The sequence below is a fragment of the Delphinapterus leucas genome, chromosome 1 (assembly GCF_059928025.1).
Source record: "Delphinapterus leucas isolate spDelLeu-1000000601 "Yukka" chromosome 1, BTC_Dleu_Yukka2, whole genome shotgun sequence".
Lineage (NCBI taxonomy): Eukaryota > Metazoa > Chordata > Mammalia > Artiodactyla > Monodontidae > Delphinapterus > Delphinapterus leucas.
In genome coordinates, this window is record NC_143129.1 from 40,999,480 (window position 1) to 41,017,995 (window position 18,516).

Sequence of the window (18,516 nt, forward strand, 5' to 3'; positions counted from 1 at the left end):
AGCGGCCATGGCTCACGGGCCCAGCCGCTCCACGGCATGTGGGATCTTCCCGGACCAGGGCATGAACCCGTGTCCCCTGCATCGGCAGGCGGACTCTCAACCACTGCGCCACCCGGGAAGCCCTCCTTAGTCTTCTTGACACACCGTTTTTCCCCCTTAAAAATGGGAGAGATAACTGATTCTCCTGCAGAAAGTAGCTATGTTTTCCGTGAGGCGTTGCATCCCACGAATGTTGGAGGCATTGTGCAAGGGGAGAAGGGCTTGGGAGGGATGCAGTCTTACGAAATGTGTAGGGTGTGGGAAGTGAATGTGAGTTATCGACCTCCATCAGCCACTCCTTCTTCCACCAGGTGATAAGCTATCAGAAATAGCTTCCTGTTGACATTACAGATGTTATAGCTTCATTTAGGGCTGTCAGCTCAAAGCAGAGAGAGGAGGACCATATCACATCGGGCTAGGCAGATGGAGGCTTGGATGTGGACCTCCCAAGAGGCACCAGCAGGAATCCATTGACAGCGGCCTCTGGGAAGGAGCAGGCTAAGTGCTTTTGTGAGCAAACCATCATCTCATCTTCAGCAAGTGTTTGCATCTAGGTACGCAGTGTGTGAGATGCGGGCATACCCCAGGCATGTATAAGTAACAGCACTTCAATTCATTCACTCACTTACACATGCCACAAACACTGCTTGAGCACCTACTAGACGCAGGCAGAGTTCTGGTAACAAGGGACACAGTAGAGTAAGACATAGACTCTCGATTTAGAGCAGAGTCGTGGATGATTGAATCAAAACTACTTGCAATTGTTTATGAAGAAAATGTAGTCCAGAGAGGTCGAATGCCTCGGGGCTCCAGGTTCCTGAGGTCCAAGTCAAGTGGACTTTCTATTGTTGCAACACTGTCGTAGGGAGAGTACACACATGGAGGACCCCAAATATGTCATGCTCAAAACTCCTTAACAACTACATGATATTGTGAGCCTTGAAGAGGCATCACGGAAGGTTCTAGTCCAAGAGTGGTCTACACAGAAGAGCAGAGCAGTGTGAATGATACACAACCCTAGCTGCTGCCGTATCTACCCCGGGTTCAGGTAAAAGGGTAATCAAGGTATTGGGTCAACATTCTTGGCTTGATTCCTGTAGGTTAACTGTAGCTAGAGTTAATAACTGAGAGAGGGGCTTCCCTGGTGGCACAGTGGTTGGGAGTCCACCTGCTGATGCAGGGGACACGGGTTCGTGCCCTGGTCTGGGAAGATCCCACATGCCGTGGAGCGGCTGGGCCCGTGAGCCATGGCCTCTGGGCCTGTGCCTCCGGAGCCTGTGCTCCGCAATGGGAGAGGCCACAACAGTGAGAGGCCCACGTACCGCAAAAAAAAAAAAAAAACCTGAGAGACTCTGGCAGAGTCAGGAGCAGCGAGGTGTATGTTGACAGTGTAGGGATGAACCTGGAGGGGCTGAAAACCCAGTTAGGAAATCATTCTGTAGAGCTTCCAGGATCCCCATGCATTCCTAAACTTTGAGTGAGGATGGTGCTTCCTGTTCTTAACATAGCTCTGCAAAGGAAAGAAGACTGTAGCTATGGACATATTTCCTCAGTGAACTGATAATACATTGCGGGCCGGAAAACACTGAGCAGCACTCAGCCCAAGGGGTGGATTTCTAACTTTAATTTAGAGAATAAAAATGTAAATAGCTACCACTTGTTGTGTACCAGAGAAAGGAGCTTCTGTTAAGTGTTTTGCCTATTTATTTGTATCATTTAACTTTAAAAAGCCTTATGAGATTTTTTAAAATTAGACATTTATTATTAACCTATGAAAAGACTGAGAACCAGAGAGGTTAAGTAACTTATCCCAAGTCAACCAGCTACCAAGTAGTACAGCCAGCTTTCAAACCTGAATATATCTGACTTGGAAGCCATTATTCTATATTGGTTATCTTGTTGTGAGCAGGGAGGTGACATCACAGAGGCCTATAAAGTACTGTTTTCTTTGTTTTATCTCAGGATCATTTTATGCTCCTCCTGTTCTTTTTCACTCCCAAATTTAGGTTGTGGGGGTTTAGCCTGAGACACCCCCCAAAAGCCTGCAATTGACCTTCCTTCCCTTCCTTGGCACTGTCATACAAACTGCAACAGCCGTCTGAGGGCGGCCTCATTCCACGTTTAACGGTGAAGAAGTCCTTAAAAAATTATCCTTATCAGTTGCCGTGCGTGCCATATACACACTCATAATAATCTACGGTCGTATCACACACGGATTCGGAGATGAGGTGAGCTGGAAGGGGCCTTTGCTAATATGTAGAGACCCACTTCTTCATTTTATAAAGGAAGGTCATGAGTCCACTGGTGGGAAAGTGATTTGTCTGAGCTCATACGGCAAGTTAGTGCCAGAGCTGGGACTTGAACCCAGGCCTCTTGACCTCTCCTCCAGGGCTCTTTCCGCTCTACCGGGACGTGTGCATATTTGTGGAATTTAAACATTTGTTCACATGGAGGGAAAGAGATTACTAACCTCCATCGACGTAAACTGTCTGCATGGAGCAGTAGGGTAGAGCCCTGCCAAGAGAGACAGGAGGTGTTGTCTGTTGCTTCACCCCGCTCTACAAAACTGAGCTAGATTATTATCTTCTGAGCAGCATGCCCTCACCCTGTTGGAAATGATGAAACATTGGCGACTGACCTCCAGTGACTGAGAAGCTTCCGGGTGGGGCTGGGGGGTGGTGAGGGAGATGTTTCCATCAGGACATTGCTGAAACACAGGCTGGGATCAGAACTTTCTCATGGTCCTGGGGGTAAGTATTGTCTGGGCACGTAGGATTTTAAATTAGTTTGAGGAGTGTGTGTCTGTTTGTGAACATGTATGTGTAGAAGTTTCAGAGGAGGTTCTCTGTTTATGTGTTAGAATGCCAGGGTGTGGAATTCAATTGCCATTGGCTTGGAGTGAACTTAAGGTTTGTCAGTGTGCACTTTATGGACATTAGTCTCTTGCTCCTGAGACCTGAGATCTGTCTTCAGTAGCAGCAGTGTCCTTCAGGGCTCTGGCTAGAAGGTAAATAAACTTTGAATGCAGACAGAACCAGATCCAAAGAACTTTGCTAAATGTTTGTAATCCTCAGTTTCCTCATCTGTAAAATGGGTATAAAACCAGCCACCTTTCAGTGTTGCTATGAGGATTACAGAAAATATACATTTAGTGCCCAGTCCAGTACTCCATCAATAGTAGCTATAAATTATTTACTCTTTTAAAGTCAACTGGGAACCAGATCCCAGAGAATATCTCCCTGCAGGAGTTTTTCCCTTAAGATTCATTCTGAGCTACAAAGAACTGGGGTGTGTGGAGGGAAGGGAACCAGCCTGGCAGTTTAAAAATGTTATGAATGAGAATCAGAAAATGTACACTGTCAAAAAAAAAGCCAGGCAAACATCTGGGCAAGGAAAAGCCAACAACAACAGCAAAATATAATAGCTGGCTCTAACATAGAGCTTACTATGTCCCAGGAACTGTTAAGAGCATCACGTAGATTAATTCATTTAATCCTCACAACAACTCTGAAAATATAGGCGTTGTTCATAGCTTCTCTTTATGATTGAGGAAACTGAGGCACAAAGGTGTTGAGTGACTTGACTGAAGTCAGTGACAGAAAACTCTTCTAGAATACTTTAGCATAGAAGAGTGTTCTTAGAGCAGGCTTCTCTCCATTGTCCCTGCAGCCTGGGAGCTCAGAAGTGTAGACCAGGCACTCAAGGAAGACTTGGTTATTGGTCGACTCTGCTCTTGTTCGAGGCACTGACCCTGTGTGGGCTTCGGCAACCCTACTCAGTACAATGCCTTGAGTAGGATCAGCTGTGTAATCAACAGGGCCCCGTGCAAATGGACATCTTGGACACCTTTTTAAAAATTATTAAGAATTTAAAGATGGCAACAGCAGAGCACTAAACCCATCATGGGGCCCTTCTGAGCATGAGGTCCTACTGGACTCCACAGGAGACATGCCCATGGCCCTGAGACCCAGTAATGAGGCAGGAACAGTGCTGGAAATTTCCATGGTCTCACTTACCCCTCTTGACAAATTATGTGAGGGAGACCTTTGGCTTTCTAATTAACAGAGGAGAAAATTAAGACTCAGGGACATCAAGTGCCCCCCACCAAGCTTAAACAGTGTTTATTATATGCAAACTGATTGAACTGCGATGAGTACAGAATGTTACAAAGTGCTTTTCCCCACACGTTGTCTCTAAATATTGTGCCAGGAATTGTGGACCTAAAGTATGGACTAGACATGGTCCCAGCCACCAAAGGGCTCACAAACTGAGCATAATCTGAGGAAGGTGTTTAGTTTCTCTAAAATTTAATTGGTCAATTCTATAAAATTTAGTTGGCCCCTCCAATTCACCTGGAGCTTTGCAGAACTAGCAAAATGACTCCTGAAGTTGCTTGCAATTCTTTGTCCTGCTGATTTAGTCTCGGTACTAAGTTTCATTCATCTCAGGTAATTGTAAAAATGCTTTCCCCCAAATCACCAAGTTGCATTCATCTCAAGTACTTTCTTGCAAAAAATGCTTTCCGTCAAATTCCTAGTTAAAAATTTTGGATGACTTATTTTCCCTCCTAAAAAATTGGCTGTGCCTGCACCTATAAATCCGTGTGACTGGAAATGTGGCTTAGCTGGTTGAGATTCAAAGTTGCTATTTCTGGTTAATTTGAGTCTTATCCTTTATGTCATTTTAGACTCATGGAATTCTCATGGAACAACAAGATGTCAGAACTAAATCTATTTATCTCACCCCTTTCAGTTTCTAGACAGGGAAACTGAGACTCAGAGAGAGGAAGCAAGGTGTCCAAGGTGGCTGAGTTTAGAAAGTTGCCGAGCTGGAATGTTGATCCAGGTTCTCATTTTATAGTCCTGATGCATCCCAACTGCCTGGGGTGAGGCCCCTGCAATGGTGACCAGAGCTGAAGGAAATCCAGAGACAATTTCTCTGATACCCAGGACAGAGGTGACGCCCTAACCCTCTGTCGTCCTCTTCTCCGTGGTGTTTGTCAGACGCGATTTCCTCCCTTTTCACAGCTAGGTACTTGGACCTTCTCTGTCTCCTGGTGCGTGGACATGGTGACAGTCATAGGAGCAGGGACTGTTTAGGACCAAGGACCTCCCAGGACCATATAGCTTTGTTTATGGGTTGCTTACACCTCCCACCTGAAAATCATGTGTGAGCCCCTGTGGAAATGGGTGCATTTATATAGGTAAGACAATTTGGGGTTGAACGTTCTGTTCTGGTGTGAGGATCACCCCTGTTGTGCACCTATATATGCCAGGCACTCGACTAAGCTTCTTAAATGCTATGTGCAGTGTGGCGAAGGCTCTCGCTCCAAACAGCCTGGGTTTGAATTCTTTCTCCTGCATGGCGGATTAGAGCCTGGTTTTCTCATATGTAAAATGGGGACAGCAATATTATCTACCACATAAGGTTGTTATTTTGAGGCTTAAATGAGATAATTTATGCAAAATGTTTTGCATGATGCTGGCATAAAGTAAGCACAAAACATGTGTGAGTTAAAAAAGTGAAACAGGTGACGTCCTCATTTTTCCCATAAAACACTGGGGCCTGACAAGAGAAAGCAAGTCACAGCTAAGGAAGGCCAGAGTTGGAATCCCCAGCCCAGTTCACCTGGCCACTAAGTCCCTGTTCCTCACCATTTTCCTGCCCTTACTTGTAAGGTTGCCTGGCAGCATACTCAGCTTTCTCTCATATCATCTTATTCCCATGTGGTCAAATCTATAGTGAACTTTGTAGAAGACAATTAATTCCGCTAAAACTGTCCCCTACAGCCAGGGTCGGCAGACACCTTTAGCTGGAGTGCTGCGCTCCCCACTCTCCACCCATCCATCACCCTCTGTTCTTCGGATAATACCCGCTCAGTGAATCCTCTCTGAATATTCTATTGCATGGGGATCTCTTTTTCCTCTGAAACATTACGTACTATTGATAACACGCCTTCTGACAATTCATCATGCTTTGTTGTGGCATCTCTTGTATTTTTTGATTTTTTTTACACATTAATGTCTTGATTTTCCAAGTACAACATGAACTCTTGGAAGTTCAGGTAGCGTTCTCTCCTTCGTGGCCATCAGGGTATTTCACCCAGGACCACACACATAGACCACTCAATAAATATTTGATTGACTGAAATTCAGGCATTTAGCTGATTATCTCAATGTTATATTAATATGGTGAGATAGAATTTAGATGTAAATAAAATGTTTATGTAGATAAATTTGGTCTCATGCTAATTTAAGCTACTCAGAAATTCTAGACTTTTTTCCATACTCTTAAAATATTTTCCTGATTGGAAAAAATCATCCAGAACATTTCAGTACCTAGTTTCGTTAACATTTAGGTATATTTTCTTCCATTTCCCTGTTTTGAAAATAGATTCCCCAATTTAATTTTCATAAATGTATATTCATGAGAAAATTTATATTTGATACGCAAAATAATGATCAATGAGTTATTCTGGATTTGATTAACTGAATCAGGCGAATTGAGGGGTGGGGGTTATTAAACTAATAGACAAAAAAATTTTAATGACCCAGAGCTTTTTTTTTTTCTTTGCAAATATTCATTCTTTTTATATTTACATTTTACAGGGCTGTGATCATATTGTATATTGTATACTGTACATATATAATGTATATATATATATATATATATACTGATAAAGTACAAGCTAAATATAACTGTCTTGTACTTTTTCACAGAAGACTCCTTCCTTAGATTAATTTTTCCTAAACATAATTTTAAGTGTATAATATTCCATCCTATACCTTTGCCCTAATTTATTTAATCTTTGTTTTTCAATCAGATTGTTTTCCATTTTTCACTTTTATAATCCACAGTGGGTAGAGCTACCTTGCAAAGAATGGCTGGTAATTTTAGAATATTTATCATGCCCTCAGGACTTTCCTGAGCAGTCTCATTAATTTCACTAGTTTTTCAATTGATTCTTTTGGGATTTCTGGGTGTAAAATCACATCTCTTGCAAATAAGAATAAACTTGACTTTTCCTTGCTCCATCGCATCAGTTATTGGCTGAGGCTCCAGCGCCAGCCTGTCTGGGCACAAAGCCTCATGAACTCTTCTCATTATCTTGGCCAACGTACTTCTCTGTGTCTGAGTTTTGTCCTCTGTAAAATGGAAATAATAATAGTACCTACCTCCTAAGGTGGTTGTGAGAATCAGATGAATTAATACATGTGAAAGTACGCAGAGAACATGGTCAATAAATATTCAGTATTATTATTATAGGTTGGAGAAACTTCCAGCTTCATTTAAAATATTTGATTTATCCATGTTGTATTTATAGTATATAAAAGGCAGCTCCTTGTAATGATTGAGGGTTAGACTTTTGAGTCAGATGGGCTTGAGTTTAAAACTTGACTCCTGGGGCTTCCCTGGTGGCGCAGTGGTTGAGAGTCTGCCTGCCAGTGCAGGGGACACAGTTTTGAGTCCTGGTCTGGGAAGCTCCCACATGCCGCGGAGCAACTAGGCCCGTGAGCCACAACTGCTGAGCCTGCGCGTCTAGAGCCGGTGCTCCGCAACGCAAGAGGCTGCGACAGTGAGAGGCCCGCACACTGCGATGAAGAGTGGCCCCTGCTTGCTACAACTAGAGAAAGCCCTCGCACAGAAACGAAGACCCAGCACAGACAAAACTAAAATAAATAATTAAAAAAACAAAAAAAAACAACAAAAAAACTTGACTCTTCCAGTGGGGGGACCAGGGCAAATTGGTCAACCTCTCCAAGCCTCGGTGTCCTCATTTAGGAAATGGCAATAATATCTGTTCTTGTAGAGCAAGAAGATAAATAAACCACATGGCAAATACTCAACGTTAGCTTTTATTATTGTAATAATTAATTTCCTGTATATCCCTGGAGTAACTTTTTTTAATTTTTAAAAAATCTTTTATTGGACTATAGTTGATTTACAATGTTATGTTAGTTTCAGTTGTAGAGCAAAATGAATCAGCTATACATATACATATACCCACTCTTTTTTAGACTCTTTCCCCACATAGGTCATTACAGAGTATTGAGCAGAGTTCCCTGTGCTATACAGTAGGTCCTTATTAGTTATCTATTTTATATATAATAGTGTGGATGTGTCAATCCCAATCTCCCAGTTTATCCTTCCCCGCCCCCTCCCATTCCCCACCAGTAACCATAAGTTTGTTTACTACATCTGTGACTCTATTTGTTTTGTAACTAAGTTTATTTGTACCTTTTTGTTTTTTTAGATTCCACACATAAGTGATATTCTATGATATTTGTCTTTCTCTGCCTGACTTTCTTCACTCAGTATGACAATCTTTAGGTCCATCTATGTTACTGAGAATGGCATTATTTCATTCTTTTTTATGGCTGAGTAACATTCCATTGTATATATATATATATACCACATCTTCTTTATCCATTCCTGTCGATGGACATTTAGGTTGATTCCATGTCCTGGCTATTGTAAATAGTGCTGCAGTGAACATTGGGGTGCATGTATCTTTTCAAATTATGGTTTTCTCTGGGTATATGCCCAGGAGTGGGATTGCTGGATGATATGGTAGTTCTATTTTTAGTTTTTCAAGGAACCTCCATACTGTTCTCCCTATTGGCTGTACCAATTTACATTCCCACCAACAGTGTAGAAGGGTTCCCTTTTTCCACACCCTCTCCAGTGTTTATTGTTTGTAGATTTTTTGATGATGGCCATTCTGAGCCACGTGAGGTGATACCTCATTGCAGTTTTGATTTGCATTTCTCTAATAATTAGTGATGTTTTCATGTGCTTTTTGGCCATCTGTATGTCTTCTTTGGAGAATTGTCTATTTAGATCTTCCACCCATTTTTTGATTGGGTTGTTTGTTTTTTTGATATTGAGCTGCATGAGCTATTTGTATATTTTGGAGATTAACCCTTTGTCAGTTGCTTCACTTGCAAAAATTTTCTCCCATTCTCAGGTTTGTCTTTTCATTTTGTTTATGGTTTCCTTTGTTATGCAAAAGCTTTTAAGTTTAATTAGGTCCCATTTGCTTATTTTTGTTTTTATTTTCATTACTCTAGGAGGTGGATTAAAGAATATTTTGCTGCGTTTTATGTCAAAGTGTGTTCTGCCTATGTTCTCCTCTAAGAGTTTTATAGTGTCTGGCCTTACATTTAGGTCTTTAATCCATTTTGAGTTTATTTTTGTGTATGGTGTTAGGGAGTGTTTTAATTTCATTCTTTTACACGTGGCTGTCCAGTTTTCCCAGCACCACTTATTGAAGAGACTGTCTTTTCTTCATGTACATTCTTGCCTCCTATGTCATAGATCAGGTGACCGTAGGTGCGTGGGTTTATCTCTGGACTTTCTATCCTGTTCCATTGATCTATATTTCTGTTTTTGTGCCAGTAGCATACTGTTTTGATTATTGTAGCTTTGTATTATAGTCTGAAGTCAGGGAGCCTGAGTCCCCTGGAGTAACTTTTGATATAATATTATGTATTTACCTCTGTATTCATAAGTGAGATAAGCCTGGAGAGTTTTCCTTTTTTTTTTTTCTTTTTTTGGTGCCCTGTGTTCTTTAAAAATTTCAAATGACTCATTTGTAAAACTATCTGGACACAAATTTTGAGTACATAGTTTTTTTTGTGTGTGTGTGTGTGTTACGCGGGCCTCTCACTGTTGTGGTCTCTCCCGTCGCGGAGCACATGCTCCGGACCCGCAGGCTCAGCGGCCATGGCTCACGGGCCTAGCCGCTCCGTGGCATGTGGGATCTTCCCGGACCGGGGCACAAACCCATGTCCCCTGCATCGGCAGGCGGACTCTCAACCACTGCGCCACCAGGGAAGCCCTGAGTACATAGTTTTTATAATGCTTTCAATTTCTAAATAATAATAGCTGCCATTTATAGGATGCTTATTACTTTGTGACAAAAGGTAGAATAACTGCTTCTCCTACTGCATCTTATTTCATTCACAGAAGTAGGTATCATTTATATTCATCTATCTAATCCTGAGAATTAGTTATTATTGCTCTCATCTTACAGGCAAGAAAACAGAGGCTTTGAGAGCTTAAATAAGTAGACCCAACTCATGCAGAGGATGAGCTGGGATGTGAACCCAAGGTGTCTGACTCCAAGTTCTCTGCCCCTAGCAGCTAGAGGGGAACTGAACTTGGATCCCAAATTGCTTTCTTGTTATTTTGCTTTGGCTTTAGTCTAAGTTTTCTGTGCCTTATGGAATCCATTTTGCTAATTATATTTTTCTAGGAAATCAATAATTTTATTGATATTTCACAAAAAGAAAATCTCAGGAGTCTCACAGTTTTTGACTTTCTCTGTTTCTGTGGTTATATTCATTATTAGTTTGGTGTATTTATGTTTCCTCCTTTTCTTGATTCTTCAAAACTGCATATTCAATTAGGGGAGAAATGTCTAGTAATATGAAAGAGGCTGGATGATATTATAAAATGGAAAGAAGTATTTTTTTCTTTCAAAATATTCCATTTCCATCCAGCTATGCTTCCCTTTCCCCTCCTCCAGCCTTTAAAGAACAGAATGCTGAGGGCTAGAAAGAGCCTTAGGAGTACTGTCAAGTGCTGGGCCTAGAAAGGACTTCTACCTGTCCCAGGTCACACAGTTGGCAAGCGACAGACCCAGGAGGAGGAGCCTGGCTCTCATCTCCCTGTCTTGTTCTCTTATGGCTCAAATTCTTCATTTTAAAGACAGTAAGCTAATGAACGCTGCCAAAAAATCTTTTTAAACACTTCATAAAAAAAATCTTTAAAGCTACTTAATTTTGAAAGATTGATCAAGTCAGCTTAGCAATATTGATTAGGATTACTTTAATCCATATGATTTTCACATAAATCATCTTCTCTTGTGCACTCTTTCCAGAATATATCTAACCAAAGAAAGCAGGCTTCAGACAGGAAAAGGTGTGTTTTTATTATTTCACCTCTTTTGTTATGCTGTACCTACTAGAAAGGCCACAAGAGAGCTCCTTTATCAGGAGAAGGGGAAACAAGAAAATGGAATTCAGCCCTATCTGGAAGGCTCAGGGTTTCCACCAGGTCTGAAGTAAACGGAAGAAATGTTCTTAGCCCTCTGCTCACGTGTGGTTTGGAGGCAGCTGGCAAGACACTGCATTAATGTGGGGCTGGGTATCCAAACCTGAAAGAGGGCAGGGCAGGACAGTCCCATCTTGATGATGGAATGAAGTGTACGAAACTCTCACATGGCCCAGACATTTTTTCTGATCATAGTTACATCAAATTGCTCATTTCCCGGTTGTTTGGTGTGTGTGTGTGTGTGTGTGTGTGTGTGTGTGTGTGTGTGTGTGTGTGCGTGCACAAATGAGCAGATGTTTCTGCTGACTGTCTGATCAGCAATCTGCAATTAGACCCTAAGGAACAACCTGCTCATTGAGGTTACGGGCCATTAGCCACTTAAATAATGATATCTGTCATCATTTTCATACCTCAGCCTGCCCAGATTTTATTTTCAAACTACTCAAAATGAATGCCTAAGTTTCCAAAAATAGACAGACCCAATTTTAATAGCTCAACTCTAGTCATCATCTTGGTGCAGTGTTTTAGGGTTGAATAATACCTAGTAATTACTGAGTGCTTCCCACATGCCTGCCGTTGTATTTAGGTCTTTGTAAACATAACTCCCCAAGCCCACACAAGAACTCTGTGAGGTACATACTATCATTGTCCCCATTTTACAGGTACAGAAACTGAGACACTGAGAAGTTCAATAATTCACACCTAGAAGGGAACAGAACTTGGATCTATATTGAGATCTGTTTGACTTTTATGCTATATATTGACACAGGTACTGTGTGTCATTTGGCTAGTAAGGTGCTCACAGTATATTAAGATGATAGAAGGAAGTATAGGCAACATAGTTTTGTATAAAGAGACAAAATAAGATATTGGTTTTGTTTTTTTTTTAATTTATTTTTGGCTGCGTAGGGTCTTCGTTGCTGCGCGCGGGCTTTTCTCTTGTTGCAGCGAGCGGGGCCTACTCTTTGTTGCGGTGCGTGGGCTTCTCACTGCGGTGGGTTCTCTTGTTGTGGAGCACGGGCTCTAGGCACGTGGGCTCAGTAGTTGTGGCTCGCACGCTCTAGAGCGCAGACTCAGTAGTTGTGGCGCACGGGCTTAGTTGCTCTGCAGCATGTGGGATCTTCCCAGACCAGGCCTCGAACCCATGTCCCCTGCATTGGCAGGCGGATTCTTAACCACTGCGCCACCAGGGAAGCCCAAGATATTGGTTTTAAAATAGTGGAACATTTATGTAATGCAGTGATTGTCAACTGGGGGAAAAAGTGACTGCCTCGGGGACATTTGGAAATGTGTGGGGTCATTTTTGGTCATTTTGGTTGTTGCATTAACCTGTTACACCTGTTATTGGTGGTCCGCCAGGACACAATTCTAGACAACAAGGAACTGCCTGTCTCTGAATGTCAAGAGTACTAAAAAATACTAATAAAATGGAATAGTGGTAATCTTAAATGATGCAAAAAGCTGAAGGTGGCAAACTCAGATGCCTTCAGGGATCAATCAGGGACTGAAAAGTACGTGGCCCTCCTCAGGGCATCCGCATACAAATCCTTAAAGCACATTATCAAACAAAGTCATCTAGGCATCAAATTTGGCCTGTGGGCCCCAGATTGAGGCTGTTTAATGAAGGTTTTCTGATCTGGAAACAAGTTTATGATCTATTAAGCAAAGAAGAAGAGCTCCTGGCAACCTCCAGCTGGTCAACACCCAGCCCTGGAGAGGCAGTGGTGGCAAACCCCACAGCCTCCCTCCCCAGTTCCTCCCTCCCCACTCTCCCAACTTGGTCCAGGTTTGATCTTGGATAGCCCCAGTGTGAGAACCACACACAGAAACAAAAATGTCAGGACAGGGCTTCCCTGGTGGCGCAGTGGTTGAGAGTCCACCTGCCGATGCAGGGGACACGGGTTCGTGCCCCGGTCCGGGAAGATCCCACATGCCGCGGAGCGGCTGGACCCGTGAGCCATGGCCGCTGAGCCTGCGCGTCCGGAGCCTGTGCTCCGCAACGGGAGAGGCCACAACAGTGAGAGGCCCGCGTACCGCAAAAAAAAAAAAAAAAAAAAAAAAATGTCAGGACATTCCACACTGCCCTTATCACTTGGAAATGCTGACTGGGAAAATAAGCCTTACCAGCAATAAAAGCCTTTTCAATGTTTACCATCTGCAGGAGGACAGTGGGCCTTCTTGAGGCCCCATCTTGTGCTGAGTGAACATCATTTCAAAGGCTTTGAAACCATCCTGGCTTTTTCTTGCAGTAAACTTCATATTCAGCACCATTTTTTTTTTGACAATAAAAAATTTTTTTTAATTAAAGTATAGTTGATTTACAGTGTTGTGTTAGCTTCTGGTGCACAAAAAAGTGATTCAGAATATATATATACATTCTTTCTCATATTCTTTTCCATATGGTTTATTACACGATGTTGAACACAGTTCCCTGTGCTCTACACTAGGACCTTGCTGTTTATCTATTTTATGTATAGTAATTCGTATCTGTTAATCCCAAACTCCTAATTTATCCCTTTTCAGCACCATGTTGATGGAATTGATATGCTAATTTTTAAAATAAACATACTCATGAGGGTGGAACAGCATCCACAGTCCTGGGCCTAAAGCCCAATGAAGGCATGAAGGGCGTGGGTGAATGTGTGTGCATGTGTGTGTGTGTGACACTGGGCTTCTTCACAGAATCTCCCTCAGTGTGTTTGCTCCTGTTAGACCCCTTTGTGCTTCCAGCAGCAGGTAAGGCTACGGGAGCAGAGATGAGTGGTTGGGGGTGTAGGCTTGGATGTAGAGCTCAAATCCAGGCCTGGCTGTACGGCCTCAGACTCCTCCCTCAGCCCTCTAGACCTCACATTGCTCCTTATAAAAGGAGGGTAGTGACATCTAGGTCACGGGATCGTGCGAATCAGGTAGGATGGAGGGTGTGCCGGGGGCTCAACCCCGTGGCTGGCAGCGAGCGAGTACCCACCGGTTGGCAGGTGCTAATATTGTTACTGCCTATTTTGTAGATTCAAAAACTGGAATCTGGGGAGAGGAAAGCAAACGACCCTCTAGCAGCCAAGACTGCCCAGGAGTCCTGACCCATCGCCTCGCCTCCGTGGGTCTCCAGGGCAGTCCCGCTCTTGGTGCTGCCTGGACACGAGGTACCCCCAGTGGTTCCATCCACGTCTCTTCCTGCTGCCCCTGAGAGAGCCCAAGCCCCTCTCGCGACCTGTGACGGCCCTGGGAGGAACTTGTCATGCTGACAGAGTGAGTGGCCCGGGAAGAGCCAGCCCAGGTTCCCATCAGGCTGATGGATGTGGCCAGCTTCCAAGTGTGCACATCACCCTCCCCAGCCCCTAAAGCCTTCCCATTTGAGAGGGAAGGGACCCAAGACGCACAGCAACACCAGCAGGCTGCCTCTGGCTTGGGGCAGGGATGGGTTTGCAGCCGTCTCGGTACCTCTACAACCTCTAACCTGATTTCCTCGTTTCCCAACAGAGAAATGAAGGTCTGGCACGGAATAGTGATCGCAGTGGTGTCTCTGGTACTGCAGGCCTGCCTCCTCGCAGCCGTCAACTACCTGCTCAGCAGGCACATGGGTAACTGGCTCAACATCCTCTTCCCTCCTGGTTCCCCCCAGGGACCACTCCCAAGCCTGCAGCAAGATGAGCCCCCTTTGGAGCCCCCGAATATCACTACTTGAGGAATCCCCTGGCCAGATGCCCCTTCACTCCACCAACCTCTAAGCCGGTAACCCCCACTCTGACCCAACCTATCTGCGGTTGGGAATGATGGCTCAGAGTCCTTCCACTGCCCAGACAAGCTTCTGCCTAGAGACAAGCTGCTGCGATGCTCCTGAGGGTGCGCTCACTTAACCTGAGCCTGGTGAATTTCCTTCATCCCTGCCAAGGGGCTTAATGTGAAGAAATGGCCTTGAATTACAACAGAAGGGCGAATGGTATGGTTAGACTAAGAAATTAGCTTAAATTCCTGAGCTGATTTGCAGTAGGAAAGTAGGAAGCTCGGTCCAGGGAAGACATTACAATTAAGGAAAATAAAACTGCTTTGGCTGTGCTAAGACAAGGGATTGGGCAAGATGGTGTATGTCTAAGCTACTCTAGTCAATCATTCATTCAATACAACAGGGAACAAAATAAAAATCCCTGCACTTATGGACCTTACATTCTATGGGTAACGCAGACAGTGGACAAGTAAAATGTGTGTTAGGTTACGGTAAGTGCTAGAGAGAAAAAAAATGAAGCAAGGCAAGGAGATATGAATTGGATGGGGGTCAGCACCCCTGAGATGCTGACACTTGAGTCTAAACCTCAGGGAAGTGAGGAAGTGAGCCACACCTATAAAGGCCATAAGCCAGGAGAGTTTGTTCATAACAGCAGAAGCAAAGGGGCTGGGTGGCTGGAGCTGAGGTGGGGCAGGGAGAGGAAGGAGGAGTGAGGCCCATGGGGCCTTCAGGCTGGACTTTGGATTTTACTCCAAGTGAGGCGAGGGGCATTGCAGGGTTCTGAGCAGAGGAGTGCTGAGGTTTGAAGAGATCCCTCTGATCAATTTTCTCTAATGAGAGCTGTGCTCACGGATAGGATGAGACTGACCTAGCGAACTTTCACTTTTGACTCTTGCCCTGTCCCTTCTAGCCAAGGAGAATGAGCAGATACTGAAAAGGGCCAGGCTCCAGGTCCCCAGGCCCAGCCGTGCCCACTACTGCCCACCTGCTGCCAAGAAGACGAAGGAGCCTAGGGCAGAGAGAAGCACCCCTGTGCCTAAGCCCCGTTACCCACGTGAGTACAGGGGTGGGGGGAGAACTTGTCACAAAGCTTATTCTGCTCTGTCTGGACTCCCGGGGTGCCTCCCTGCAGCAGCCCTAGTCTGTCCTACCCAAACCACTAGCCCGAGGATTCCTCACACCCTCCCCTGTACAGGCCAAGCCAGGCCCCCATTTTCAGAAGGTTGTTCATCGGGGCAGATTGCATTGGGTTTGTGTGGGTCTAAGTTCTTCTCTAGCTTTGGTCATGTGTGAATGGCTGCCGCGGAGGACTGGGGGCTGTCTCTGCTCCTGTCTTTGTGACACTATGGCATCTTTTCTTCTGCCTGCCCGTTAGTGGTGGAGCCGAGATTTCAACTGCCTCTGTCTGCCCCCAGCCATGGAATCTGGGCACTTTAATAAATCTGAGTCTTGGTGATGGCTCACATCTATATCCCCCTCTGGCAAGTGAACCAACAGGGACATCACGTTCTCGTTTTCTCTCTCTTTCAGCTTGGGAGACCCACCAGGTCACTATTCACACAGTGGAAACTGCGGCTTCCACAGCAAGAGAGTCACTCACCAGAGATTGCTCTTTCCACTGCTTCATCTTTTGGTTGATTTGAGTTTGCTCCGTCCTTCTAAATTTTATCTTTTCAGTTGGAGAAATCTGGTTGTCAGGCTTCCTCGCCACCAAGATAAGGCCTCAATGCATGTGGGAATCGGAAGATGCCATTTGCATGAACTCACGGTCTCAATGGAAGGGGAGAGGCATGGGCCTCGCCACAACCCCTGATCCTGATGCTTCCCTGAAGCCTGGTCAGAATCAAAGACTCCATGGTTGGCAGGGACCTCAGAGATCATCGTCCAACCCTCTGTGTTACAGGGGACAAGACCAGGGCACAAAAAGGAATGTAACCTACCTGGCGTTAGTGACAGGGTTAGATTAGAAGCTGTGCCTGTGATTTCTGGGCCCAGAGCTCTTTGCCTTGGGCCACAGCGGCTCAGCATGCCCTGCCTACTCCCCTTCCAGCAGATAGCCCTTCCCAAGCACAGTCCAGCCTGGTGGGCTTGGTATTACTTTTAGATGGAGCTGGACAAAGCAGCAGTGCCTGGACTCTTGGACATGTTCCTGATTATTTTGGGAGGCTCCCCCCTTTCTCTGTTCTATTCCTTTTTTCTCTTTGGGGGGCTCTGTATCTCTCTCCCCCACTCCTCTTTGAGTTCCTCGCTCTGTCTCTGTCTTCATCTCCTTCTCCCTTCCACTGCCTCTATCCTCTCTTTACACCCTTTGGCTTTCTTTAGAAGAAGAACAGTTTCTATTTCACCCTAGATGACAGTGACACGTCCTCAGAGAGCTCCGACAGCTCAGACAGCTCACCTCCCACCCACCAGGTAATGGACACTCCCAATGATCCAAGCCCTCCATATGCAGTCTGGGGTCACCGTGGCTCCAGAGATGGGAGTAAGGAAGGAGGTGCTTCTGGAGGCATCACATCATCCTTAGGTGAGGGTGGTTGGGCTTTCATTCCCAGGCCCATATCAGCACAGAGCATCAAAACAAAGTGGGTCTGAGTGAGCTATAAAAATGAAGGTGCTAACGGGAAACCCCTTTCTCCCCATGTCCTAGTCACTGACCAAGGTCCACTCTGAGTCCTGGCCTCACTTGGATTAAGTCTCCACGTCTTTTTTCCTTAAACCCATTCATTCCCACAGGCACAAGGAGCAATATTCCTCATTGCCCTGACCCTGCTCTCAGACACAGCTACCCGGGACCCAGGTTCTTTCCCATCCAGCCTAGGGCGAGCCTCTTTGAGTGAGAGTTGAGTACCTCCTCCAAACATGGTAGGAATCTTGACCAAATTTCTTTGCTTTTTTCCCCTAAGGCCGCCACAGATGTGAACTACACACAAGTGGCCTTTTCAGCTCCTGGAGGACGAAGAAATGACTCTGTCCTGGACTATGAGAACATAAAGGAAGCCACAGATCATGTCAATGTCAAACCAAAAAGCCACAAGCCCAGTTTCTGGACTTTTGTGAACCCTGGTGTCTTTGAGCCAGTAGAATACAACCAAGTGGCCGTGTGAATTCTAGGCTTTTTAATGGGGCGTAGTTCCTTATGAATTCTTGCACTTATTTTGTAGGCGGACTAGTGTTTGGTTATTTTTTTTTGACAAGGAAATAGCAGAAAAATATGCCTGTATGTCAGCAAGGAATATTCAGATTAGGAAGAACTTCCAGGTTAAGTATGAAAACATTGGCGCATATCAGTAGAGAAAGTGATGAAGTCTCTCTCCATAAAAAAATTTTTAAAGATTTTAATCAACTGTAGTAGAGTTCTGTTTGACAGTCTTATGATTAAATGCCTCTCTGAGCTATTTAATTATAGGTAATAAACAACTTCCTTAAAATTTTTAAATAAAACAGCAACCACAGGTTCCTATTTTCCTCTGGCTTAAACTTGCATCCTGTTCCTTTATCAGTATTGTATCTTGCTGAGTAATCCTGCTCTGTCCTCAGAACTTTAAATAATGCATTTGGAAAGCTCACCGTTACTTAACCTAAGAATCTGCTGTTCTTAGGAAAGAAAGATGACAGAGTAGTAAATGCCAAGTAGCATCACAATCTGTTATTCCAAAAAAACTTTCCAAATTCAATCCAATAAAAATCAATATCCATTC

The 18,516-nt window shown here is 44.4% G+C and overlaps 1 protein-coding gene across 3 annotated transcripts; it reads left to right on the forward strand.

Annotated features, from left to right (window-relative positions):
• The first annotated feature begins 2,658 nt into the window (after positions 1-2,658).
• Positions 2,659-18,516, forward strand: RHEX (regulator of hemoglobinization and erythroid cell expansion). Of its 3 annotated transcripts, none has more exons than XM_022593614.2 (6): positions 2,659-2,789; positions 14,103-14,343; positions 14,575-14,675; positions 15,729-15,872; positions 17,169-17,230; positions 17,722-18,516. In XM_022593614.2, exons 2-6 carry the CDS (start codon positions 14,333-14,335, stop codon positions 17,920-17,922), a joined length of 519 nt encoding a protein of 172 aa, XP_022449322.1. In that variant the 5' UTR covers positions 2,659-2,789; positions 14,103-14,332; the 3' UTR covers positions 17,923-18,516. The 3 variants fall into 3 exon arrangements, with proteins under 3 accessions (XP_022449322.1, XP_022449323.1, XP_022449324.1); XM_022593615.2 differs by having other exon boundaries at positions 14,103-14,237; XM_022593616.3 differs by lacking the exons at positions 2,659-2,789; positions 14,103-14,343; positions 14,575-14,675 and adding an exon at positions 14,700-15,034.